The sequence below is a fragment of the Schistocerca nitens genome, chromosome 4 (genome assembly GCF_023898315.1).
Source record: "Schistocerca nitens isolate TAMUIC-IGC-003100 chromosome 4, iqSchNite1.1, whole genome shotgun sequence".
NCBI lineage: Eukaryota > Metazoa > Arthropoda > Insecta > Orthoptera > Acrididae > Schistocerca > Schistocerca nitens.
The window spans coordinates 732626553-732654398 of NC_064617.1; the positions used below are offsets into that span (position 1 = coordinate 732626553).

Sequence of the window (27846 nt, forward strand, 5' to 3'; positions counted from 1 at the left end):
GCCCGAGGCAGGATTCGAACCTGCGACCGGAGCGGTCACGCGGTTCCAGACTGAAGCGCCTAGACCGCACGGCCACACCGGCCGGCAAGACAAGTTCAAATAACTCTAAGCACTATGGGCCTTAACATCTGAGGTCATCAGTCCCATAGAACGTAGAACTACTTAAAGCTAACTAACCTAAGGACATCACACACATCCATGCCCGAGGCACGATTCGAGCCTGCGACCGTAGTAGCAGCGCGGTTCCGGACTGAAGGCCCTAAAACCGCTCGGTCACAGCGGCCGGCGGTAAGACAAGTCTCCACACAGACATTTATTTATTTATTCCAATTCATTGTAGCCTGTTACCTCAAATTTAAACAGAGGCAGTATTGATTCTAACACAGATTACGCAATACACGTCAATACTTAATTGTATCGTAAACAACACTGCCTCCTACATAATACTAGTCCCCCAATCTCCCCCCACGCGGACAGTGTGACGACGTCTGGAGAAACACAGACTGTCAGGACGGCAACCATTGTAGTGGCTTCCCCTGACGCGTCAGAAGAAAGACGCGCCGGCAGTGTTGCGCCCAACGACAAGAGCGGACCCAAGTCTGGCAGCCCGCTACCTTTTCAGACGAGTCCCGGTCCTGCCTGCAGCATCGCAATGAACGTGTCCGTGTGTGGAGGCTCCGAAGACAACAGACATTCGAAGACTGCCTTCGTTATTATCTTAAACCTCCTGATGTTACGCTATGGCGTGCCAAGGTGTACGCAAAATTATCACTTCTCTTTCGCACAGCCGGTAATTTGGACAGCACCCGTTAGCTGTCTCACGTGTTAAGACCTGCACGTTCTCCAGGTGTATCACCCGCTGAAAACATCTGGTCATGTCTTGCTGAGAGATTAGCCTGCCACCCCTCGCTAACTACTACAACTGATGACCTCTATCATAGCGGTGAATTAGCATGGAATGACGTGCCCGTTTGGCTCATTTAAATTCATATCGACTCGAAGTTCAGCCAACTTAGAGCTAGAGGTACAATCTCTGTATATTTAATGCCGGACCTTGTATAGTTACTTCATCTCTGATTTATTTTGTACGCTAGCGATATAATACATCATCTTCAGGTCCTAAACAACAAATTCACAGCAGTATTAACAATAAGAATTAAATAGAATAAGGATACTATCTGTAGAAACATGAAACAGTATTTGTCCCTAATCAGTGATACATGAGTATGTTTGCAGTATGAAACCACCATATACCAAGGGTCCACAAGTTACGTTTATTATGTAGATATAAAAAAATGAGAAACCTCCAAAAGCTATTGAACAGTTGATAAAGTGTTTGTTCTAATTATGCCATGAAAGGGTTAAAATGACAAAATGAGTAAACTAAAAGATGGGAGAGTCGACTGACTACTAGTAGTTGCTAAATATAGGTAGATACAATTTCAAAAACTGAAACGTGATATGACTAAAAGTACGCAAGTGAAGCTGCTTATTCGCAGAGCAGTGTCAGATACCGAAAAGAGTGAAATGACCATATGTGTTATTGGTAGTGACAGTCCTCATACAGATACAGTGTCATGTTTATAGAATGCAAAAGGTACAAGGTATGGTACAGACAGAAATAAACAGAGTTTCATCAGCAAGATGATTACCGTAGTGACATGAAGTGCGGAAACAGAAATAAGTAAAGTACCAACCGACCTTCTAAACACTCAAAAGTTGTGTAAAGGAAGAGACGTAAATGCACATATGCATTGCAAAACCAAGTAAACAACCGGCTAACTAGGACAATATCCACTTTAATGAACCATCGAAACTGGTCAGTCAGCCGGCCGCTGTGGCCGAGCGCTCCTAGGCTCTTCAGTCCGGAACCGCACTGCTGCTACGGTCGCAGGTTCGAATCGTGCCTCGGGCATGGATGTGTGTGATGTCCTTACGTTAGTTAGGTTTAAGTAGTTCTAAGTCTAGGGGACTGATGACGTCAGATGTTAAGGCCCATAGTGATCAGAGCCATTTGAAACTGGACAGTCATAGCAAACTACAATGCGCTCAAGCATAGACCTCTGCACTTGCAAGTACAATGAGCAGGACTGCAAGGCAGGCAATCTCACGCTCCGCAGTGGTACGGTGGCTGCACAAGGGTGGTCTCTTTGTCCGATGACCAGTGCATTGTGTTTCTTTGACAACCGTACGTAGGCGACACCGTTTGCGAGGGTGCGAAGAGCACAGGGGCTGGGCCAACGAGGAGAGGGGTCGCGTGCTCTTCTCGAATGAGAGCAAATTCAGTCTGAGTACGCTCATACGGTGAGAGGTGGGAGCACGCAATGCTCCCAGGAACAGTGTCGAACATGATCGTTAAAAGGTTGTCCAGATGGAGAGGCATAATATTGCATGGACGAACAGCACCAGCACCGACTCAAAGGAAGGCCTCGGCGCTTGTTCGTGACGTCGCGTTAGCTAGGCACGGCGATCGCCAGGTCTGTTGCAGGCAGAAACGCCTGGGCGTGCTTATCACTACAAATCTCTTATTTTTGTACAAAATGTTTGGTATTAATTTGGATTCTGCTGTTTTATTTAGATGAAAGATTTTCTTACTATCGTAAAGCTACAAATGAAGATCATAGTTCTTTATTACTGAATCCTGTCGAAACAAACGTAGATCAACATGAGAAGATGCTTTGCCCCTTTGCAAGCTTCAGAAATTCATTCAAGTAACTATATTTACTTGATCCATTTTGTTATCGAAACTTACCTCAACCCCATTACAGTGAACTCGTTTCTTTTATTTATTTATTTATTTATTTTCGTTTGACATCGTCACTGGAAATATGAACTAATTTACATGTGTAAATGTCCAAATGTTGCCAGTGATTAGATTACAGTCGTTTTCAACGAAAGGAGTTCTAAACAGGAAACAAAATAGCTTCATACATCGAAAATACTGCTGAACTTAAACTTTTTTAAACATGCACATTGAAAAAGAGAAATATTCCCCTCTTGCAACTGAAAGGAGAAACTTTATAAGATAACAAAATTTTATTTGATAAAACAAGTATCTCTATTTTGCCTCTTCTTCTGTCCTCCACCCCCTTCCACAATGTGTACAATCGCAAGATATTTCATTAACATTCAGTGCTCCTCACCCCATAGTCAACCAAGATACCTAAAGAAGAGCACCAATATGTTCACAGTTTCTTGTAAAAGCAATCCAGTACAAACGTAACTTCCTCAGATTCACAAATAAGGTAAAGAATCACGAATTCTGTTGCTGCTGGACCATGAAGTTGTTTTTGTATGTCAATCGTTAAAACAGGTGGAAAATTAAGTTCAGGTGTACACTATTTGTTAATAAGTGTAATGAATTGCACAACTAATTGATTGCAGAAATCTCTCTGAACAATGTGTGGTCAACTGCCGCCAATAGTTTCACATTTTCCTGTGTCAGAGAGGGAGACACCACCATTATGAGTATGCTTGCAACAGACTTGGCGTTCGCCGTGCCTAGCTGACGTGACGACACGAACAAGCGCTGAGGCCTTCCTTTGAGTCGGTGTTGACAGCACACACTCGCTGGTCAACGCTACTATGACACTGTTCTCCTTCACCATGTGAGTCTTTTCAGTGGTGCATTCGGTCCTGACTCATTTTTATGGATGACAATGCACCACTGCAACGATCAGCACATTTGAAGGAGCTCTTGGAACGAGAGGATCAGCGAATGGACTGGTGTGCCCGTTCCCCCGACTTAAATCCCATCGAGCACGCGTGGTATCTGTTGGGAAGTCGTATTTCAGCACGTCCACATGTACCAACGATACCAGCAGCTGTCACCCACGCTGCTGGAGGAACAGAAGGTCCTGCTACAAGACCTCCTTCTGTAGCCAGCGTGGGAGCACGGTGCAGAGCATTCCTTCCCGTCTGTGTGGATCACACATCCTATTAAGAACCGTGTCCCGCCATTTGAAATACGCAGACCTTCATAAACCGCGATGACCTCAGCGTAATTTTCTTTGAATGGGAGTGTCATTTGTGTTCGTCTCGTTGCGTATTCCTTTGTTATCTTCTGTGGTATACTGTAGCAGTTCTTTCTTCGTACGTTTCAAGTTTCATCGAGCTATGAGGTCAGTCAAATGAAAATCAAACACCCGTCACATCGGAATCATAGAACGGCCCCATTCAAAACTAATCGGAGCTCGCGGAAAACATTTATCTCACTGGGAGACAAGACCATCAATTCCTTTTTCTTAGAAAGCTGTCGGCTGCTGACGGATCCGCTCTTGCACCCACTCAGCACTTTCTCGTCCGACTGAAACCGACGTCCACACAGAACTTTCTTCAGGTCTCCAAAGATGTGAAAATCACACGGTGAAAGATCCAAATTGCTGAAGCGTAGCCTTCGTCTAATTGGCAGTATGGGCGAGGGCATTATTGTGCAACAGGATAATTCCGGCTGACGGCACTCCTGGGTCTTCTGATTTTATGGCGCGTCGCAGTTTCTGTGAAGTGTCTTCATACCGCAGCGCTTGTATTATGATTCCACGTTTGAGGAACTCGACCAGCAGAGGGTCTCTACAGTCGGAGGAGGAGATCGTCATGACCTTACCGGAACTTGTGTGAACAGATTTAGATTTTTTTGCGAGGGAGATGAAGGATGTTTCCACTGTTAGCTTTGCCCTTTGCCCTCGGACAGCCCCCAGAATGCCAGTCGGACGAAGATTACGCTTCAGCGATCGGGTTGGGAAACACTGCAACATCTTCTGTACAGCGCATTTTTCGTGACCTGAAGAAAGACGTGCGTGGATGTCGGTTTCAGTCGGACGAGGAAGTGCGAGAGTGGGTACTGTTGTGGAGCCGTCAGCGGCCGACTGCGTTATAGGAAACAGAAATTGATCGTCTCGTCTTCCAGTGGGATAAATGTCTCTAAGCGTGTGGTGATTAATTTTGACTGGAACCATTCCATGCACCCACTGCGGTGGGTTTTCTGTTTTCATTTGACTGCCTCTGATATATTATTTGGCAGTGACACATCATGCGAGAGCTACTTTCGTCCATAAGTTTTACGCACCAGTGTATTCTGTGTATCTCTCAGAAGCTCATTTCAGGAATGGAATCCCCTGACTAGAAAAAAATTTCTGCAACGTGGATTGTCAGGGATGGGGAGAGGGTAGAAAAAAAATGGCTGCGTATTCTAATTTTCGCGGTTTCTCACCGCTAGTTGCAGAAATTTTATACCTTGACCACGCAATAACACACTCGCCTTATGAAAAAGAGGTAACCCAAGACTGTGGAACGCCTCCTGATTAAATAATAATTTCGAGAATAATAATTACGATGGAAGTTTGCTGGCGCCCCACAAGAGGTCCAACAATAGTGAATTCACTTGGGAGCGTGTGTCTCGGCTAATTTACGCACAGTGACGTACACTCCAGACAGTCAGGCTTATGATTTTTTGTGTGTACGAAAAATCTGTAAAATATAATATTGGATTTTTAGATGATAGTATTTCGATCCTTGAAGTTTTCACCACCTCTTCTTCTTTGAAGACAATGTTACAGCATCCAGCTTGCTCTTCAAATGGTTCAAATGGCTCTGAGCACTATGGGACTTAACATCTGAGGTCATCAGTTCCCTAGAACTTAGAACTACTTAAACCTAGCTAACCTAAGGACATCACACACATACATGCCCGAGGCACGATTCGAACCTGCGACCGTAGCGGTCGATCGGTTCCAGACTGAAGCGGCTAGAACCGCTCGGCACTTCGGCCGGCCTCGCTTGCTCTTCTTAAATTTCTTGCTTCTCCGAAGTATTACAGATACCGTTAACGCAGACACATAGATCAAGTGAAATAAGAAACTACCACTTGAAGTTGACATCGCACCATAGTAAATAATATACTTCACATTATTAGGAACTAAACAGGAGTCCACGTTCTCTCTGTATCATGCACCGGAAAAACAGATAGTAAAAGAACGATGAAACATCCGATAGGTGTTTCTACAAACATAAGAAAATTAATGTTCATTTTTCTCGCTAGCTTCACAGGCTTGATTTCTGTGGGCAATCACGTTTTAATCTTCACCGTAAACTACAAGGTGTACAACTTTGCTTCCGCCGTTTGCCGATAGGTGGCGACAACGGTAAGTAGCGGTCGAAAGAAACAGATCGCAGACGTCAGGCAGCTACCGCCGTTTGCCGATAGGTGGCGACAACGGTAAGTAGCGGTCGAAAGAAACAGATCGCAGACGTCAGGCAGCTAGCTTGGACCTCGGTCAGCATAACCTCATTCAAACATTAGTCGATTTATGTCTGCATCATAAAGTTCTTGATTGAACATATAAGTTTACGAGCCTAATTCCAGTCATTTGCGGGACGTGTCACTGTTTTGTTTCAATATGAAGAAAACAGCGGCTGAGTCTCATCGAATGCTCTCAGATACCTATGGTAAGGACGCTATTAGTGAAAGAACGTGTCGTTACTGGTTTCAACTCTTCAAGGACGGTGATTTTAACGTCATAGACCAGCATACTGGTGGAAGAGAGAATGTTTTCGAAGATGCAAAATTGGAGATATTGCTGAGTGAAGACTCTCCTCAAACTCAAGAAGAATTGGCACGATTAGTGGGAGTGACAGAGCAAGCCATTTCAGAACGTCTCAACGCTATGGGGATGATTCAGAAAGAAGGAACTTGGTTCCTGCGTGAGCTGAAACCAAGAGACGTTGAACGGCGTTTGTGTGTTTGTGAACAGTTGCTTCAGAGGAAAAAACGGAAGGGATTTCTGCATCACCTTATGACCAGAGAAGAAAATGGGTTCATTACGATAACCCTAAACGCAAAAACTCATGGGAATATCCCGGCCATGCTTCCACGTCCACGGCCAAACCGAATATTCACGGCTCCAAGATCATGCTCTGCATTTGGTGGGACCAGCTCTGCGTCGTGTACTGTGAGGTGTTAAAACCAAGTGAAACAATCACAAGTGCTGGTTATCGAACGCAATTAATGCGTCTGAGCAGAGCATGAAAAGACAAACGGCCGCAACACAGCGAGAGGCACGATAAAGTGATTTTGCAGCAAGACAACGCTCGACCCCACGTTGCAAAAGAGGTCAAAACGTACTTGGAAACTTTAAAATGGGAAGTCCTACCCCACCTGCCGTATTCTCCAGGCATTGGTCCCTCTGACTATCACCTGTTTAGATCAATGGCGCATGGCCTTGCTGACCAACACTTCCGATCTCATGAAGAAGTCACAAATTGGATGGATTCGTGGATCGCTTCAAATGATGAACAACTTTTTCGACGCGAGATTCGTACACTGCCCGAAAGATGGGAGAAAGTAGTGGTCAGCGATGGAAAATACTTTGAATGATATATGTGTAACCAATTTGTTTCATTAAAGCATCAAATGAAACTTTCCGTCCGCAGCTCGTGGTCGTCCGGTAGCGTTCTCGCTTCCCGCGCCCGGGTTCCCGGGTTCGATTCCCGGCGGGGTCAGGGATTTTCTCTGCCTCGTGATGACTGGGTGTTGTGTAATGTCCTTAGGTTAGTTAGGTTTAAGTAGTTCTAAGTTCTAGGGGACTGATGACCATAGATGTTAAGTCCCATAGTGCTCAGAGCCATTTGAACAATTTTTTTGAAACTTTCCTGGCAGATGAAAACTGTGTGCCGGCTCGAGACTCGAACTCGGGATCTTTGCCTGCCAGGAAGTTTCATATCAGCGCACACTCCGCTGCAGAGTGAAAATCTCATTCTGAAAGCTTAAAATGTTGGGGAAAAAAAACGGCGGAAGCAAAATTGTACACCTTGTACTTAGGCGAATGAATGGATAAAATGTAGGCAGAAAAAATGCATAAGTTCCAACACAAACGTGTAGAAGTCTCCCCGGGAACCAAAGTGTGTAGAAAAAACCGGGCGACTATTTGAGACGGCAGCTAGCGTAGGCCGTGAGCGCGGCCATTAGCAGTGGCGGAATGCCGGGGGTCGCCTCTGAACGAGGACGAGCCCGCTGCATGTTAAGCAGCGCGTGTGGCGACGCCGCCTGCGATATTAAAAAAAGTGGGCGGCGCATAAATCTAGTCTAGTCCGCGACCGCTGCGTACCTGCTGTTGGCCGCTCGGTGGGCCGCCAGGGACCTCCCAACGCTGTGGCGGCCAACTGGGAAAATAAATACTGCTTTACACAGTCTTCCGAACAATGTATCTGCGAAGGCAACAAATTTTCGCCACCTCTGTCTCCACCCCCGCCGGCACCAACTGCATTAGAATTTACGCATGTGATCATTCTTGTTTACTTTTGTAATGCAAAGTACGAGTGAGGAGGAGAGAAAGAGATGCATGAGTCCGTTATTTACGACTTGTAAAAATAAAAAAATAACCATCCTCTCATCATCGCTATCCAGTCACATGAATGTGTTAAGACTGAATAACAATATTTTGATGCGCGTGCCGCGGTGAGACGTGTAGGAAAGGAAGCGTGTCATTGAGATTCTTGGAGGTACAGACAGGGACGTGGAACTCCAATGCCGTGGTTAGGTTTCGCGATTTACGATCCACAGCGCTTGCAGCCCAATCGAGGTGGTCCCACACATTCTCGATAAGGTTTAAAACTGGAGAGTTTGGCGGCCAGGGAAGCACTGTAAACACAGGTTCACTTCGAGCTGTGCGACACGTTGCATTGTCCTGCTGGTGTACGTCATCGTGCCGTGGACTGCACGTAGGGATGGACGTGGTTGCCAACAACTGATGGATTCTCGTGTTGATCAATTGTGCCTTACAGAATGACGAAATCACCTAGGGAATGCCGCGGAAACATTCCCCAGACCATAACGCATCCTCGTCCGTCCTGGACCCTTACGACCATTGTTACAGGGTGTTTGATTTCTGTCCGATGGAGCATAAAACGTGATTCATCTCGGAAAGACCATCTGCCGCCACTCAATATACGTCCAGTTGCGGCATTGGCGTGCAGATTACAGCCTTCGTCGCCAATGAACAGCAATCGGCATGCATGGACCAGGCGCCTGCTGCGGAGGCCCATATGCATCAACGTTCGCTTGACGGTGGTTAAAAAGACACTTCCCACTTAGCCTCTTGGTTCATCTGGATAGTCCTTTGCTCAACAGATGCACGTTTATTCGCCCGTATAAATGTCTGCTGCGTCGTTCACTCGTGTCATCTATGGCCAGTGCAGCTCAGTCGCATCGGCGCCGGTTTCGGATAGTGCCATTCTGCCATACGTGGTATACTTTAACCACAGCCGCAAGTAAGTTAACAACCTTAGCGGTCTCGAAAATGCTTCTTGGCCTGAAAGCCAACGATCATGCTCTTTTGGTCTTCATATAGATCGCTCTGTTTTCGCATTACGACAGCGACTGCAATGTTCTCCACGTCCCCTCGGCACTGTTTATATACCTTCCACAGCTCACCTACCGTCTGTGTTACTGTACGCTGATGTCCAATTAAAGTCACATTAAAGTGACTGGACCGTGTGTAACGAAGCACTACCCTAGAAGTGCAACGCTTTTGTATGAAGGACCGACAGGTTGCGTGTAAAAGATCGAATCTGCATCGACATTTAGATTTTGTACACCACTGTGAACTGCTTGGAGGAGGGTACTTGCTCTCACACATTAGGGTCTCGTTTCCTCCAGATCGCAATTTGAGCGCTGGAAAAATGCGTGTTTTTTTTCCCTATGCGCGCTGTAATTAGCATAATCTTCGCATTCTCTTTCGGAGCGACACATAGGGAGATACGTTGTTTAATATTCCTTCTTTCTTTTCCTATTTTATTTTGATTCTTTTATTGTTTTTCTTACAACAAAATGGCTCTGAGCACTATGGGACTTAACATCTTAGGTCATCAGTCCCCTAGAGCTTAGAACTACTTAAACCTAACTAACCTAAGGACATCACACACATCCATGCCCGAGGCAGGATTCGAACCTGCGACCGTAGCGGTTCGCGGTTCCAGACTGTAGCGCCTAGAACCGCACGGCCACTTCGGCCGGCCGAATGCCACTCTGATCCCTTCCCTACATCATGTCGGTTCTTACACACCGCCTTATATATCCGACTCGATATTAATAATTTCTTCTAAATATTAATAATTACCTATGTCAGCGTATCTCGTAAGCTTTTACCTACTGACGGGTTATACACGGTCCAGCCACATTAATGTGACCACAGCCTGTGTTGAACGTCGAAGGACAATATCCACACTGCAGGTGACTACATTATCAATGGATATACACTCCTGGAAATGGAAAAAAGAACACATTGACACCGGTGTGTCAGATCCACCATACTTGCTCCGGACACTGCGAGAGGGCTGTACAAGCAATGATCACACGCACGGCACAGCGGAGACACCAGGAACCGCGGTGTTGGCCGTCGAATGGCGCTAGCTGCGCAGCATTTGTGCACCGCCGCCGTCAGTGTCAGCCAGTTTGCCGTGGCATACGGAGCTCCATCGCAGTCTTTAACACTGGTAGCATGCCGCGACAGCGTGGACGTGAACCGTATGTGCAGTTGACGGACTTTGAGCGAGGGCGTATAGTGGGCATGCGGGAGGCCGGGTGGACGTACCGCCGAAATGCTCAACACGAGGGGCGTGAGGTCTCCACAGTACATCGATGTTGTCGCCAGTGGTCGGCGGAAGGTGCACGTGCCCGTCGACCTGGGACCGGACAGCAGCGACGCACGGATGCACGCCAAGACCGTAGGATCCTACGCAGTGCCGTAGGGGACCGCACCGCCACTTCCCAGCAAATTAGGGACACTGTTGCTCCTGGGGTATCGGCGAGGACCATTCGCAACCGTCTCCATGAAGCTGGGCTACGGTCCCGCACACCGTTAGGCCGTCTTCCGCTCACGCCCCAACATAGTGCAGCCCGCCTCCAGTGGTGTCGCGACAGGCGTGAATGGAGGGACGAATGGAGACGTGTCGTCTTCAGCGATGAGAGTCGCTTCTGCCTTGGTGCCAATGATGGTCGTATGCGTGTTTGGCGCCGTGCAGGTGAGCGCCACAATCAGGACTGCATACGACCGAGGCACACAGGGCCAACACCCGGCATCGTGGTGTGGGGAGCGATCTCCTACACTGGCCGTACACCACTGGTGATCGTCGAGGGGACACTGAATAGTGCACGGTACATCCAAACCGTCATCGAACCCATCGTTCTACCATTCCTAGACCGGCAAGGGAACTTGCTGTTCCAACAGGACAATGCACGTCCGCATGTATCCCGTGCCACCCAACGTGCTCTAGAAGGTGTAAGTCAACTACCCTGGCCAGCAAGATCTCCGGATCTGTCCCCCATTGAGCATGTTTGGGACTGGATGAAGCGTCGTCTCACGCGGTCTGCACGTCCAGCACGAACGCTGGTCCAACTGAGGCGCCAGGTGGAAATGGCATGGCAAGCCGTTCCACAGGACTACATCCAGCATCTCTACGATCGTCTCCATGGGAGAATAGCAGCCTGCATTGCTGCGAAAGGTGGATATACACTGTACTAGTGCCGACATTGTGCATGCTCTGTTGCCTCTGTGTCTATGTGCCTGTGGTTCTGTCAGTGTGATCATGTGATGTATCTGACCCCAGGAATGTGTCAATAAAGTTTCCCCTTCCTGGGACAATGAATTCACGGTGTTATCATTTCAATTTCCAGGAGTGTATAAAGCGTGTCGGGGCGGACGCAGTAAACAGTGCAGTCTTTGTCGTAATGCGGAAACCGAGCATTTTATCTGACGTCCAGAAGTGCATGATCATTGGCCTTCTGACCAAGGGCGGAAGCATTTACGAAACCGCTAATTCTGTAAGCTGTTCGTGTGCCTTCGTGGTTAAAATATACCATGAATGGCAAAATGGTGCCATCCAAAACAGATGGGGAGGCAACTGTGATGCACCAAAGGGTGCATGACGGCTGCGGGCGAATATACATGCAACTGTTGAGCAACTGCCCTCCCAGATTAACCAATGCATTACCAACACTGACTCCTCAGGCCTCTCCGCAGGATATGGTTCATGAACCTATGCCGACTGCTGTTCATAGGTAACCAAGGTTGTAATTGCACGCCATATCGCAATTGGACGTGCACTAAGTGGCGGCAGATGGCCTTGTCAGATGTATCATGTTTTACACTCCATCGGACTGATGGTCTTTGGTGTTTACGGCTCTGCAACAATCGTCGGTAGGATCCAGACCGGAGGAGGGAGCGTTATGGTCTGGAGAAAGTCTGGGGACAAAGAGTCCTTTTGGAAAATGGCTCTCTTGATATCAATTAGTCCTAACCTTCTGAGTCCTGTTTTCCAGTGTTTCATAGCATTATCTGTGAATTGCCTGACGATGTTGCTGACCCCGATGGTTTCCAGGGATTTTATGCCTCAGCTGTGTGGCAGTTACTCAGAGGCTTTTTTGTTTATCTAGGTCGTATGTAGAGGTATTTTCTAGGTTTCACAGATTTCCAGTATCATTTTGTCTACCATGTATTGGTCTTTTGTGCCGCTCCTCCTTCGCTTGTTATCTTTTCGTTCTACTGGTATGACGTATTCTTCCAAAACGTCCTGAATTTTGTCGGCTATGATCTCTGTCAGCAACTTGAACATGGTGGACAAGCATGATATTGGCCTGTAAGTTCCAGGTATTGCACCTCCTGTACTAAATAAATTTTCGCAGCTATTATACATTCACTGATGTTACATGTCTTCAACGTTGTGCTAAACAGTTCGGCCGTTATCACCTACAGACTGTTCAGGTATCTGAGCCACAAGCCATGCTGTAAATGATTGCCAGTGGATGTCCAAGTCTTCACTTCCTTCACTCTTCCCTGACCCATTTCCGGTGTTACCTCCAGCCGTTGCATTCTATCCTTAGAAAATTTATTTTTAAGCTTTTGTTGCACTTTTGTTGTAGTTCTTTACAGTTTCCCAGAGGTCTTTGCTGGAATGAGTTGTTGCTTCTTCTCCGTTTTTTCCAGCTTCTGTGTCGGTTTGCTGATTCAGTATCTGGCAGAACTGCCTCTGATTGGATTGAAAATTTTGATTTTGTCTTAAATTGGTAATCCCGGCGTCGTATCTTTCGATTTTCTTGACTGCTGCAGTTATTTATTGCTTCATAATTTCTTTGGTTTTCTGTTCTTAAAGTTTCTTGCATCAGTTCTCAAGTTTTCAGCACAAGCCAACTTTTCACTTTATTTTTCCAGTCGATTTTCTGGAGATATTTGATTCCAGTAGTCGAAGTTCATTTTTTAATGTTACTGCTGTACTGTGGGCGAGCTGGATAATTTCTTAATTGTTATTTGGGCAGTTGCAAGGGTAGCAGTCAGGTCCTTCATCAGTGGAGCCAGTTGTTTTCTGTGGAAAACTTTCAAAGTCGGATGCTGCTTCATATTTGCCTTACATTACACATTGAGCGGAATGTTGTCTTTAGATTGTTAGGTGGTCTGTATTATAGAAACAACAAAAAGTTTTTCTTTGGTGAGACAACGTTCATGACGTGAAAATAAGCTTTTTATCCATTCTGATGCCACACGTAGTAAGCTATACGAGATAGCTCAATATTATTATCAGGGCTTCAGTTTAGTGCCATACCTCACTACATTAATCATTCAGCGCTAGAGTGGTAACAGCTTAGTTGTGCGCATTGTCGCAAAATGTTTGTTGAACCTGTAGCTCGATTGCGCATGTATCAAAGATGGTAACTTCCGAATACAAATACTGCCATGTTTTGCGGTTTTCAAAGAGTGAAACCTGTTGTTATATTTCAACGTTTGTTCTGTAAATGGTATATCAGTGTGAAAGCGGTGTCATCCTGTGTAAAGGGGAGAGTATGGGATGTCCTAACTATTTGAACCGTATGTTTCAAAGCGTCTTTGAACGTAGCTGGAAGACATCCTTGTTAAAACTTAAAGGAATGAGACGTCTGAATCGACACCCACAACTGTACACTAACATTTCTTCGCCGTCTGTAAGAGACATCTTCAGAGCTGAAACACCACAGCTATGTAGAGAGCGCAAGGGGTTTCGACTTTACAGGGGCATTGTCAGCTGTATAAGACGGCTAATGATTCCTCACGCGATACTAAATGTATGTATTACTGTTACAGGTACTAGGCATACATTGACAGTCCTGTCACGAAGTTATTTTTACTCCATTTTTCAGCCTCGAGGCATTGCATTTACTCTGACGTGTTATCGTTCTCACTGTAGATAATCGATTGTGCGAATTTCTACCTTTTAGCCAAGTCTGCATCCACACTTTATCGAAATTAACTGCCTTTTGTTAAAATGATAACAATTATTATAAACTTATACTGGCTGATTTACGTTATTGTGCCCAGCAACGCAATGTCTTAACTAAAACGCTAGCCTCACGAAATTTTATTTCGTGGTGTCCACACTGTAAAACGCGTTGCTACGCTACTGCCAACTTATCAGTTTGTCCAAAGTGACGTTTCCTCATGTGTTCGATAAAGGGTTGATAACACTGCTTTTCCTGGTTCCAGTGTGCATGCACATTGCCACAACTGCGCAGAATTTCTTGCACACCAGCGGTCGCCTGTGACCGACGTAAATCTTTCACAGATATAAGAAATTCATGTTTTTACTTGGTTGGCTTAAAAACCGTTGTAATTGCATACTTTGCCAAAGCTTTTCCAGTGTAATCCGCAAGCTTCTGGATAAGAAATTGGGAACTATTTCTGTTGGCCACTGTTGTTCATTTTCTAGTTCTGGATGTCTTTCTTCTTGGGGGTAGTATTCGTTCCACTTCCTTATTAGGATAACCTTTTCCATTATGAACTGGCTGTAGTTAATGAAACTCTTCTTGTGAGTAAACCGGGTGGCTTTGAATAAACCGGTGAGTGAACCTGGAGGAAGCTCACCGGGTCATTTCATTGTGGAGTCATGGAGTCAGAGAGCGAAACAACTGTGGGAGGAGGAATGGCTGCCAGTGAGAAACAGTAAGTTGCACTCAGTGAAATCAGCTGTGGCGAACCTCGCACCTGTCATTCCGGCGGGGTGAGGTAATCCCGATCTGCCTCTGAATGGGACAATGTTCCGTAACAGATAGCTTTAATACTCCACCCCGGCAGAAGGAACTCCTCCAGAAAGTGACACCAGTGGCGTACAAACCACTATGCGCCATATTTTTACCGAATGCATTTCATATTGTGATGAGAACACAGAAGTAAATTTAAGTAGGAATCTGTCCTGTGTTATAGCTGGTGAAAAGACAGGTGTGGTAAACCTTTAAAATTTTGTGCAGTGTTCGAATTCGAGGCTGAAGATTTTGGTGTGCTGCAGAGGGTCTGGTTTACCCATTTTATGCCAGATTACAACCAGCCACAGCCTTCTGATATACGTTTTTTTTATTATTTCCATTAAATTTCTCTTTCTCATCGAATGTTTTAGAATCACTAAAAAGCGTGATTTCCGTCTCCGTCCCTCGCTCGCTCGCTCCCTCCCACCCTTCCCAACCCCCCCCCCCTCTCTCTCTCTCTCTCTCTCTCTCTCTCTCTCTCTCTGTGTGTGTGTGTGTGTGTGTGTGTGTGTGTGTGTGTGTGTGTGTGTGTGTGTGTGTGTGTGTCGCCCCCATCATCAGAGTCTAAATTACACAACTTCTGTAGATATTGGGTACTTATCTTGTGGTTGTTGGTGGTCCAGGGTTGCAGGGTAACCATTCCATTACACTGTAAATAATAAACAAAAACTTCGGGTAATCCACATTTATAATGTTCAGTATAAAAACAAAAAAAAAAAACAGGAATACATAGCACTGAAATGATTCGTTGCCTCATTGTTGGTTCACCGACCCTAGGCTAAAGCAGTACACATCTGAAAAAGCGTCTTTCCACTGCATTCGTCGATGTAGGGCGGAAGCATTTACACTGTCGTGGGCTCCCCTTCACTTGAGGCTGCTGCTCTTATGCCAGTTGCTTATGACGTCATACCTACTTAGTCGAACAAGATGTACGTCACAATCACGACGTGTCTTATGAATCAAGTTTCATTTAATTCTAAGCTATTCTGATGGCCAACTATACAAATAATTCAGTGCATCCAAATGACATTGGATAACCCTCACAAATTAAAAGTTCTATTAGCATGTTAATCGTGTTTATAATATACTAGCTCAGCGCCAGCTGCTTTGCTCGTGTGGACAGTATGGTCTGACTGGAATCTTTTTAAATCAAATTTTTGTATTGTTCACAAATTGAAACATCTTCTTCTAAATTTTTCTTCCTTATTGAGGCCATGGTCTTCCCCGAACGTACTTCGGACCAAAAAGCGATTCTGGTGGCTGGAGTCGGAGGTCGTCGTTAATCCTGCATTTAGAATTCTTGTGGCGATATTTCCATTGAAACTTTCATCCCCTGACACATTTCTTTAGAAGTCAAATACAAATTTTCACCTTAATACTTGTTTTAGCATAACGAAGTATTTTCATAAAAATTTTCTTCTCCTGTTTCACCCCCCTCAGGACTTGAAATTGCCAAAAAACACTGAACGACGTATTTTTCTTATTTCTAACTGAGAAGCCCAATAAAAACTCAGATTTAATTTCAAAAATGCCTTCGCAATGAAGTGTTTCCATAAAAACTTTCATCCCCTAATTCTAAGAACACTGAAACACACCGGCCAATGTGGCCGAGCGGTACTAGGCGCTACAGTCTAGAACCGCGCGACCGCTACGGTCGCAGGTTCGAATCCTGCCTCGGGCATTGATGTGTGTGATGTCCTTAGGTTAGTTAGATCTAAGTAGTTCTAAGTTCTAGGGGACTGATGACCTCAGATGTTAAGTCCCATAGTGCTCAGAGCCATTTGAACCATTTGCATTGTTGGTTTATCAGTAATGTAATAATAATTTATTTTAAAAAACTTTCACCCTCTATTTTACCCCTTAATGGCCGAATTTACAAAAATGCTGAAGCAAATACTTTTCTATTTCTAACCGAAAAACCAAAAGCCAACTTTTGTAGTTCTACCGTCAATATTGCCTTAATAGCGACATATTTTCAAAAAACGCTTCATCCCCTATTTCACCCTCTTAGGGGAGGAATTTCGAAAAATCGCGTCTTCAATGATTCCTACGGAATAAGGTCAACACCCTCTCCCAATATCAAGTTTCTATTCTTAGCGGCTTGGGTTGGGCAATGATTAGCCAGTCAGGACAACGCGTTATGTACATGGAGATTGATTGTACAGGATTGAAAGAGAAAAAGGACAAAAAACACAAAGAAAAAGCCATTAAAATGCCAAAATAAAAATCAAACAATGTTGTCATGATGTATATCAAGTGATTGTTTGGTGAGAGTGTTATGAAACTGAAACTGCATTTTGTGTAGTCGACATGCTATGAAAGTTAGTTATGTATTAAGTGTTCCAAACTGATATTTGCAATTTTGATCACGAATATTTCAGATGTGGGTGTAGGTATAAACATGTGGTTGCGACGTAAGTTCACACATACCTAAGGTTTTAATAGCCTCTGAACAGAGTTCAGTGTGTGCTCCATCTGTATAAACTAAACTAAACTACTCCAGAACACGGCATGTAGGCATGTAGGCCCATCGGCACCGACCAGCCGCCGTGTCATCCTCAGCTGTAGGCATGACTGGATGCGGATGTGGAGGGGCATGTGGTCAGCAGGCCGCTCTCCCTTCCGTATGTCAGTTTCCGAGTCCGGAGCCGCTACTTCTCAATAAAGTAGCCCCTCAGTTTGCCTCACAAGGGCTGAGTGCACCCCGCTTTCCAACAGTGCTCGGCAGACCGTATGGTCACTCATCCAAGTTCTAGCCCAACCCGACAACGCTTTACTCCGGTGACCTGACGGGAACCGGTGTTACCACTGCGGCAAGGCCATTGGCGCTCCATCTATAGCACGCAGGGTATCTGAGCGATACTAGACTTCCTCTCAAGTCCAGGCTAGCATGTCCTCATTAACGTTTGCGACTTCTGCTTTTAATGCGAACTCACTGCTTCTGCAGGTACAGCACCGGGGTTTGGTAGACAGCATATTTCACAAAACCCAAAGAAAAAAATGTAATGTGGTTGCGTCTGGAGACCTTGGGAATCAGGAAATGGGTCCTCTGCCAGCCCAGCTACCTGGGAATGCCGTCCAAGGCCTTCCCAATCATCGAGGCCCAGTGAGGAGGGGCGCCATCTTGCTGCACATGACATAAGGTTGCAGTTGTTCAACCTGTGAAAATTCAAACTGGTCCAACACGTCCGGATAAACAGTTGAGACTGTCGACGCCTCTGCAAAGAAGAAGAAACAGACCACACAACAAATTTACCTCCGGACTGGTGTGCGCAATTTCCGTATAAAAGTGGGGGGTCCTCAAAGTTACAGATCTTCACATTAATGTCGCTTTGCCTTCGTTGACACACAAAATCAAGCTTCGTGCGTGAATCTCGCCTTTTTCAGATAATCTGGGTCATCGACGATCCAACTCATGCTTCGCGCTTTTGCCTTTGGTAAGGTTGAAGCGCGTCCAGCAGCTACATCTTGTACACATGAAGCTTCAGTCCCTTGAGTAGTACCCTGTTCGCCACGTTTGGTGGTAGCTACAATTGTTGAGATGCTCGATTTGGCTGCACTCCGTATAAATGCCTGTAGTAGCTGTTCCACAACTGCATCACTCTTTCTCGGACGCGTGGAACTCGTCCTCTTCACGTCACTTCCGGATCTCTTGAACCTCGTGTCTCACTCTCTGGTGGTCGGACGTGATGGTGCGCTTCTGCAACTTTTCTGGAAATTCCGCTGGACCTGGATGCCAGATTTCGTCTCTATCGACCATATCACACACTGTACCGTATGTTGGAGGTAGCCCTTTTCGTCAGCAACTAATATGAAGAAGAAGGAAAAAAGAAAAAACTAGGTATGTATGAAGATTATGCAAGAAATCGCATATTTCTATCCATCCCCATTTCTCAGATATTCGTGATCAAACTTACAAAGATAATTTTGGATACATCCTTGTCATCATCGATGTTTTAGTTACTTAATAGAAATTAATTCAATGTCTTTCAAGTAAAGCTAGTTGTCGGAGTAGAAGTATTTTTACTTCTTGCTTCGACTGAAATACCCTAATTTCTTTTCTAAAAAAGAATAAAAATTAAGGTGAACAGCTTTCTCAAATCAGCCTTTCCAGGACTACAAGATTTTATAAATGAGGACCATCAGCCTCCTACAGGCATTGAAATGCCTACGGTTGCTCCAGCCGTCTCGGCCAACCGGACACGAGGAGTGTCCGATCCAAATTCTTAACTTGTTACGCCCAAGTACCGCCCCCACCCAATTATCTTTATTGCTTGTTACATTGTGCTAAGTCTCACAGGGGTTCGGAAATTAAGGTGCATCCACACAGAAAGTACCGAGAGACATCCTCGCTCATGGATAAAGAATGGTGGCCATGTGGACATGTCCGACAGTCCAGGCTTAGTCATAAAAATTATTGTGTTACTGTGAATGAGAGGTGGTTCCTATTTCCAGTACATGTCAGTAAAGCTATTAAAGCTGGAGGTAATATCTGAAAGACAAACCAAATATGAAAACTTAACCACGCGGAGAAAGGTGATAAAACAAAGACAAGTAAAAAGTTCAGTATAGAAAGGATGTGGTGAGCAATGCGTATTGTGGACAGGGCGCGTTATGGGAATTTTGGTCGGACGGAAAGCGTGCTGAATGAGCAGGTGCGATTGAAGCGACCGCTCTCGTCAAGCGGGAATTCGGGCTCGAATTCCAGTACATCAAAAATTTTCTCTTGTCGCCGTTATTTCATTCCACTGCCTTGTCAGAATTTATTTCGTTACAAATATGGAAAGGGATGGATAATTCAAGCAGTTTTATGCAGTGGCAGAAAAGTCTCTTATATTACCTTGGAACCAACTTTTATTACGTAGAATTTAGATTATGACGAATAAAACAGTTTCCATCTGAAACAACCTATTTAGAATACACTACAGGAAAAAGTTAATGTACCCTTTTAGAGGTTTCCCATTCACTCAAGATTTATTGATGCAACAGTGCATGTGGAGTGCATGAAATGATTATATTTGCAGATTATTAGCACAAGCGTTTACGAGATACCGGGCATCGACCCACGCTGAAACACCCATATTAATACATAGTGTAACCTCCATGGGCAGCAGGGCTGGTGCTGACTCTGGCATTCAGTGGATCAAACAGATATCGAATACTGTTCCAGGATACGTTATGAAACGCCCGCTGGCCTGTTCACGTAGGTCTGCAAGAGGATTGACGAGTCACTTCTCTTCCCATTATATCCCAGACATACTCGTTTGGAGAGAAGTCCATAGATCGTGCAGGCCAAGAAGTTACTGCACGTGTTGCAGAGCATGTTGAGTTTCACGGACAGTGTGTGTGTGTGTGTGTGTGTGTGTGTGTGTGTGTGTGTGTGCAGGCATTATGCTGTTGGAACAATGTGTCACCTTCCTGTTGAAAAAACGGCAAAAGAACAGATCTGAAACAACATTGTGCACGTACTGAGCACTGGTTAGCGTCCACTCCAGAAGCACCAGAGGTGAACGCATCCCAGACCATAAGGCATGGGATGGCGCCAGCGTGTCTTGATCGAGTGTACTCAAAGAGATAGTACTCACCAGATCTATGCTGCACACGCAAACGACCTTCACATAAGTGCAGGCAGAATATGTTTTCATCCCTTAAGACCAAGGCGCGCCATACCACCTCCAAAGTGATCCAATGACGGCACCAGTCGACCCGTGCACGTCGAAGCTGTGACGTGAGGCGAAGACGGGCTAGAGCTGTGCGTGCCCATAGTCTCTCACTGCTAATAACCGGTTTGCAATAGTTCTTGCTGACACGTTTGGTGTTGCAAGCCCACTTATCTGTGCTGTAGTAGCTATAAGATATACCACTGTTTCCCTTACAATACCGAGGGGTCCGAAAAAATGTATCCACTGTTTAAAAGTCCATAACTGGCAAACTAATTAATGGAGTTGTTTCATCTTTGGTAGCGAAATAGTTCGTAGTTCCGGCAATCGCCACACAAGCGTTGCATTGCGTTGTTTTCTTTTGTCAGATGATAGTCACCAGATAGTCAGCGTTTTGTTCTTAGTTGCACCAAGTTACTCGAGTAAACATAGCTGGTGCAAGGCTTACATTCGATGAAAGGAAGTCAGTTTTGAAGTGGTGTTTTAAGTACGAAAACATTAATGAGGTTCAAGGGCAATGGCGAAATGAGTATCAAACAGAGCCACCGAGAGGTATAACGATTCATCGAATTCGAGACAAATTTGAAGCCGAAGGCTGTGTTAAAGATGTACACAAACAACGATCTGGACGACCTGTAACAGTAACAAGTCCAGCTATCTCCCGTCGTGTGTTACAACAATTCACTCGCTCATCACAGAAGTCTGTGAGACAGTCTGCCCGTGAAACTGGAGTGAGTCGCTCAAGTGTTCGGCGAATTTTGAAGACAGCAAAGTGGAAGTGCTACATCCCACTATTGCTACACGCAATGAACGAGGACGATCCATATCGTAGAATGGAGTACTGCGAGTGGTTTACTAACATGGTGCGCAACGATGAAGAGTTTGCAGAGATGGTTGTGTGATCTGATGAGGCACAGTTCAAACTCAATGGTACAATAAATCGCCACAATTGCATATACTGGGTCGCCGAAAATCCGAACGTCCATGTAGACAAGGCCGTGAATTTGCCAGGAGTAAATGTGTGGTGTGGGTTGTCTTACCGGGGCTTGATTTGGCCATTCTTCTTTGACGGCACAGTTACCGGTGAAGTGTACCTTCAGAAGCTTCAGACATCCCTTTTACCTGCCATCCGAGACTTGTATGGAAACGGAAGAGTTTACTTTCAACAAGATGGTGCCACAGCCCACTACCAAAATCGTGTTAGGGCGTATCTTGACGAAAATCTACCAGGAGGTTGGATAGGCCGTAGAGGTGCTGTGGAGTATCCACCACGTTCCCCAGACCTAACTCGTCTGGACTTTTACCTGTGGGGAATACTAAAGGACGTCGTTTATCGACAAAAGCCACGCACATTGGATGAACTTCGAGAATCCATCGTACATTCATTTGCAAATATCCCAACTGAACACGTTGCAGTCAGTAGTTCGTGCTGCAGTTCGGCGGCATCGTTTGTATGTTAATGGTGACCATTTCGAACACCTACAATGATATCTTTAAGTTGGACTTGAAGCTACACTTTCACCAAAAATGAGACAACTCCGTCAATTAGTTTGCAAGTTATGGACTTTTAAACAGTGGATACATTTCTTTGGACCTCTCTGTATAGAACGATCCTGGTGGGAGATTACGCTGCGTGGAGATCGAGAAAGGGTGTGAAAAATGTTCTGTTATCACTTTTACTAGCATCGTTGCACAACTGACGCAGCACACCCAACTTAATGTGACGATGCTCCGAGAGGACCATCCCACCGCTTGGAAAGCCACTATTTGATCAACGAGTGCGTCCCTGTGGCATGGTAGTCTGCTTGCTTTACATATATACACCACATTGAGACTTTAATGACTGTGGGAATTCACTATTAGAGGGTAGACAGAGAGCGCTCTGGTAGCTATGCAAGTACACTATCTATTGGCGGACGATGCTGAAACCATTCTCACTACATCCCAGGTGATATTTGCCGTCATCGGATGAAAATCGACGTCGTCTTTACAGGTGTACTAATTTTTTCGATAGCGTTGATAAAGGCGTTGCAGACAAACTCGGATGTATAAAAAGACAGGAGACTTAAATACAATGTTTAAAACAGGGTACATGTTTTAATGATATTTTCTATTTTAAGTCATGTTGAAGTTTTATTAGTCTGCCATTTTTATCCACACTAGTCTCATGCAGTTTCAGTAGGGTGCTAAATACGAGGCGTGTTTTTAAAGTAAGTACCGTTTTGAAATTAAAAAAGACGTGCTAAGATATCTCAATTTTATTTTTACATGAAAACTTGTACCTTAATCTACGCACTGACGCCATTACAGTCTGATTCTTCCTTGTTTACGTTGTGTACTGAGTGTTTAAGATGCCTCCGATAGTCGTGAGTCCCGCCGACTGTGAAGTACGAGCTGTTATAACATTTCTTAGTGCTAAAGGCCTGAAAGCGATCGATATTCATCGTGAGATCTGTGCAGTTTACGGATAGAACATTATGAGTGATGGAATGGTAAGAAAGTGGGTGAGAGCATTTAAAGATGGCCGCACAAATGTGCATGATGAACAACGGAGTGGGCGTCCTTCGGTCGTTAATGAAAGTTTGGTGCAGGAAGTGGACAATAAGGTGAGAGAAAACAGACGATTTGCGATTTCCTCCTTGCGGGATGACTTTCCTAATGTTTGTCGTAGTGTTTTGTATGGGATTGTGACCGAGCACTTGAATTAGCGAAAATTGTGCGCACGTTGGGTACCGAAAATGTTAACGGATGTGCACAAAACCAAGCGTTTAGGCAGTGCATTGACTTTTCTTGATCTGTACCACAACGACGGTGACGATTTCTTAAGCCAAGTTGTTACGGGTGATGAAACAAGGGTGGCCTACGTCACACCAGAATCAAAGCAACAGTCCATGGACGTTGAGCAAGGGCATCGTTTGCTGCAAGACAATTCCCGTCCGCATGACCAGACCAAAGATCTCATCACATCTTTTCGATGGAAAACTCTAGATCATCCTCCGAACAGCCCCGATCTTGCGCCCAGTGACTACCATCTGTTCCTGCAGTTGAAGAAACATCTGGGCGGTCAGCGTCTTCAAGAAGGTGACGAAATGAAAACAGTGGTGATGCATTGGTTAGCAAGTCAGGCGGCAGACTTCTATGAGGAGGGTATTCAAAAACTGGTACAACGTTATGACAAGTGCCTCAATATTGACGGAAATTATGTAGAAAAGTAGATTAAGGTACAGGCTTTCATGTAAAAATAAAATTATTGAGATATCTTAGCACGTCTTTTTTTTAATTTCAAAACGGTACTTACTTAAAAAACACGCCTCGTACCTTGCTGTTGTGCACCCAACCTAACACGTTATCATCAGCAGCGTGTGATGTGTCTTGTAAGGCAGTGCACGAATGTTGCAGCTGTCGGGGTGCGGGCTGCTGGGCGTGGGCATCTGGCTGCGGCTGGCGTACGAGGGCTACACGACGCTGCTGCCGCAGTACGCGGCCGTCAGCGCAGACAGCATGCTCATCGCCGCAGGCGTCATCGTCTTCGTCATCGCCTTCTTCGGCTGCTGCGGCGCCTGGTTTCAGAGCCGCTGCATGCTCATCACGGTAAGCATGATTGCGATCGACCGGCAGTGAGAATTTCATTCTCGACGACTATAACAGAGTATTTTTAGGTTCGTATGAGCAGTTTCCAGCGGGCTCGTGCGCATGAGCAGAGCTGAATTCGCGTATGAGCAGTGCCTTCCTCCCGCTTCTGGCTACTTGAAGCGTGTCTCTTTGCCGTATGTGCAGTAGCAGCAAGTAGCCGGAAGCTACCCGGAAAAAATTTTCTGGCGCTCCCAAGCTGCCAGTTTCGCGCATGCGCAGAGGAAGCTGAGTTATAGTGGGGGATCCTTCCCCACGTGACCCGTGTATATGTTTCGTGTCTTCGTAATATTGCTGGTCTCTTCGTTTACAGCTCCCACGTCAAATGAAATCAAAACAGATTTCTGTGGCCGGGAGCCATCAAGTGAATTAATATACATTCTCATAACCATGAAAGACCAAAATAAGTTTGTAGTTTCAATTTTATATTATTTCCACGTTATTAGCAATCAACCATTAATGTCTTAATGAAGCTATATCTGTCTGTTTTATAGAGAAATTTGCTTCTATTAATTTTTTTCCGCTGAGGCAGTTAGTTTATTTGAAACGAAGTGTTTCATTCCGCCTTATTGGCTACTTTCAACCTCGTTCAATTTCAAGTTCAAAATTTCATTTTCTGGGACGAATGACGTTATACCATTATAAAGAAGCAAACATAAGAATACAGTACTGGACCTCCAAGAAAACTGGTATCACGAAAAACACATGAGTGCATCTGGACATGGAAATGTGTAATTAGAGCGGAATGAAGCATTTTAGTATGGTTTATGAAATTCCGATGCTTCTGGAGTAGTCTCTGATGTCCTGTTCCTTTTATGACACTGTAAGATCTCTTAATGCTATATACGTACGAACATACGTAAACATTGACTTGAAGCCGCCTAAGTAGGCAAATTTGGTCACTAATTTTGAACTAAATATTTTGTTTCAAATATAATGACAGCTATAGCAGAATTTCACAAATCTACCTTCTGTGAAAGTCTTTTTTCGACCACAAGGCCCTTGTCTACTACATCCTCTAGGCCTGAAGATATTTCTTAATTTGTGTTTGCGTCTTAAATTTATAGAATGCCATTCTATGCTAAATTGTAGACTGGCAGCATACCGTGTTTTATCGTCTTAACTCCCCACATGGCTTCATATTTATTCCTAGAGTAGAATATAAACTGTCAGTTGTACCGTTTCTTTGCCTCACAGACAACCACGCTAATTTTTTACACATTTTGAAATAGTCATGAAATTTGTTGTCCTTTATTCCGGTGTAAGCTACACAAGAAACTGCCTCTTTCTTTTTTTCTTTTTACACGAAATTTGTATTCCATTCTACTAGCTTTTTGCCGTGCTGTGTAGATGTAAACCTAACTGCTCAAACGAACCTTTTGTTTCATACACACGGAGCTCTGCAGCTCACACGAAACGCAGGAACTTATTATTTGTGCCAAAAAGTCGACATCAGTCGTGGAGGATTTCTTTTTGAAATTTGTTGTGCCGGATATTTTCTGGTAGTACAGCGCGGACAAAGTAACTTGACCTCTACCTGTGCAGACGGGTGGTAGGAAAGGGGGCAGGGGCAGTGGTAATTGTGGGGGTACAGCTGCGTATGACCACGACATGGTAAGGGAGAAGCAGTTTAACAGCAAGACGGTTTAGCCATAGCTAGTCAGTCTGCAGACGACTGTATTAATACATTATGCCAGTATTACCAACAATTCTTCAGGTCAGTAGTGTCTGACTAGAGTACCGAATAACTGAGCATAAACAACTAAGATGACCATTTGTAATGGATGAAGCTTAGCAGGCAACAGCACAGTATGTCGGACGCCCCTTCGGAACACAAGGGTGAGCTAGCTCAGGGCTGAGAACGAGAATTCGTTTCCGCACAGGTGACAACAGGCTTGCGCCATCTCTGTCTAGCGTGCCAGCGACCATACTGTCAGAACGTGCCATCTGCTGTGCGTCTAAAGAGAACAGTTTTATACAAATGAAGTAAAGTTACACCTATACCTGAAATTACGTTTATAGATTAAATTTTATTTTCACATAAAAATAAAAAACAATTATGAATGAACTGTTTTGGGCACACTTGTCACATTAATTTACTAATCCGAGCTTCCGACGATATCCACCGTTTTCTTTCTCAGGAAAGCACCTGACTGTCGAAGGAATCACACAGATGTAATGGTGCCCAGTGCAACCATAAAGATAGAATATCTATTATGTGAGAACGACAATTAACATCCCCGTACGGCACTCCAAGGAAATAGAAACAGAGTTTATCCTTCCAGGAAATAGTGGCGGGTTGTTAAAAGTTCTAAAGAAACCAGTGTCAACTGAAAATTCCCTCATCTTCCACTGGACTTGCATTCGGGAGGACGACGGTTCAGTCTCGTGTCCGGCCATCCTTATGTATATTTTCCGTGATTTCCCTAAATCGCTCCAGGCAAATGCCGGGATGGTTCCTTTGAAAGGGCACGGCCGACTTACTTCCCCGTCCTTCACTGATCCGATGAGACTGATGACCTCGCTGTCTGGTCTCCTCCCCCAAACAACCCAACCCCCAACCAAAAGTGAGTCGCTTCTTGTTTCATTTTTTTAGAATCGAAAATATTTTGTGATCGCTGACTTGAAACGGCAGCACAGATACAACTCAACAGAGCTACCTGGGCGATTCGGAAAAAGGTGCTAAACAAGGCCGCTTTACGTCCCCTCCAAAGGGTACTTTTTCAATAGTTATCAAACAGAAATAATTAAATGACGCTGTTACGACCACGGTTGCACCCGTGGTCTAGGGGTGCTGTCGGCACGGTAGCTCACCGTGTTCGGTCAGAGGGTTAGCTGGCCACTATAATAATAATAATAATAATAATAATAATAATAATAATAAAACTGAGTGAATGGATCAACAACGAACTTCAACGGGTGTCATGCGACGTTCGCCCGGAACAAATGTAACGAACAAAATCGAATTTTAAAAAAATGGTAGAGTCTTTGATTGGTAATTGAAATATCCTCAGGGTTGGAACTTCCTGGCAGATTAAAACTGTGTGATGGACCGAGACTCTAACTTGGGACCTTTGCCTTTTGCGGGCAAGTGCTCTACCATCTGAGCTACCCAAGCACGACTCACGTCCCGTCCTCACAGCTTTACTTCTGCAAGTATCTGCCAATAGCTGTGAGGACGGGGCGTGAGTCGTGCTTGGGTAGCTCAGATGGTAGAGCACTTGCCCGCGAAAGGCAAAGGTCCCGAGTTCGAGTCTCGGTCCGCCACACAGTTTTAATCTCCCACGAAGTTTCATATCAGCGCACACTCCACTGCAGAATGAAAATATCATTTGGATCCTCAGGGTTGGGTTCGAAACCCGCCACCGCATCAATTTTGATTAATATACAGCGCTGGTGGCCGAAGGCTTCGGCATAAGAAGTCACCCTCATTCTGCCAGCGGCCATGTCAGAGAGGGCGGTGGATCGGACAGACGTTTAGGGCTCTCGCTTGTCCTTGCGGTGGAAAACTACCCC

The 27846-nt window shown here is 45.0% G+C and overlaps 1 protein-coding gene across 3 annotated transcripts in view; it reads left to right on the forward strand.

Annotated features, from left to right (window-relative positions):
- The window catches only part of LOC126252923 (tetraspanin-9), a 548137-nt gene that overhangs the window by 488229 nt on the left and 32062 nt on the right, over positions 1 to 27846 (forward strand). For all 3 annotated transcript variants that reach the window (XM_049953912.1, XM_049953913.1, XM_049953911.1), the window contains one exon: positions 24100 to 24291. In XM_049953912.1, the coding sequence (XP_049809869.1) occupies positions 24100 to 24291 (192 nt within the window). The remainder of the gene's footprint in view (positions 1 to 24099; positions 24292 to 27846) is intronic.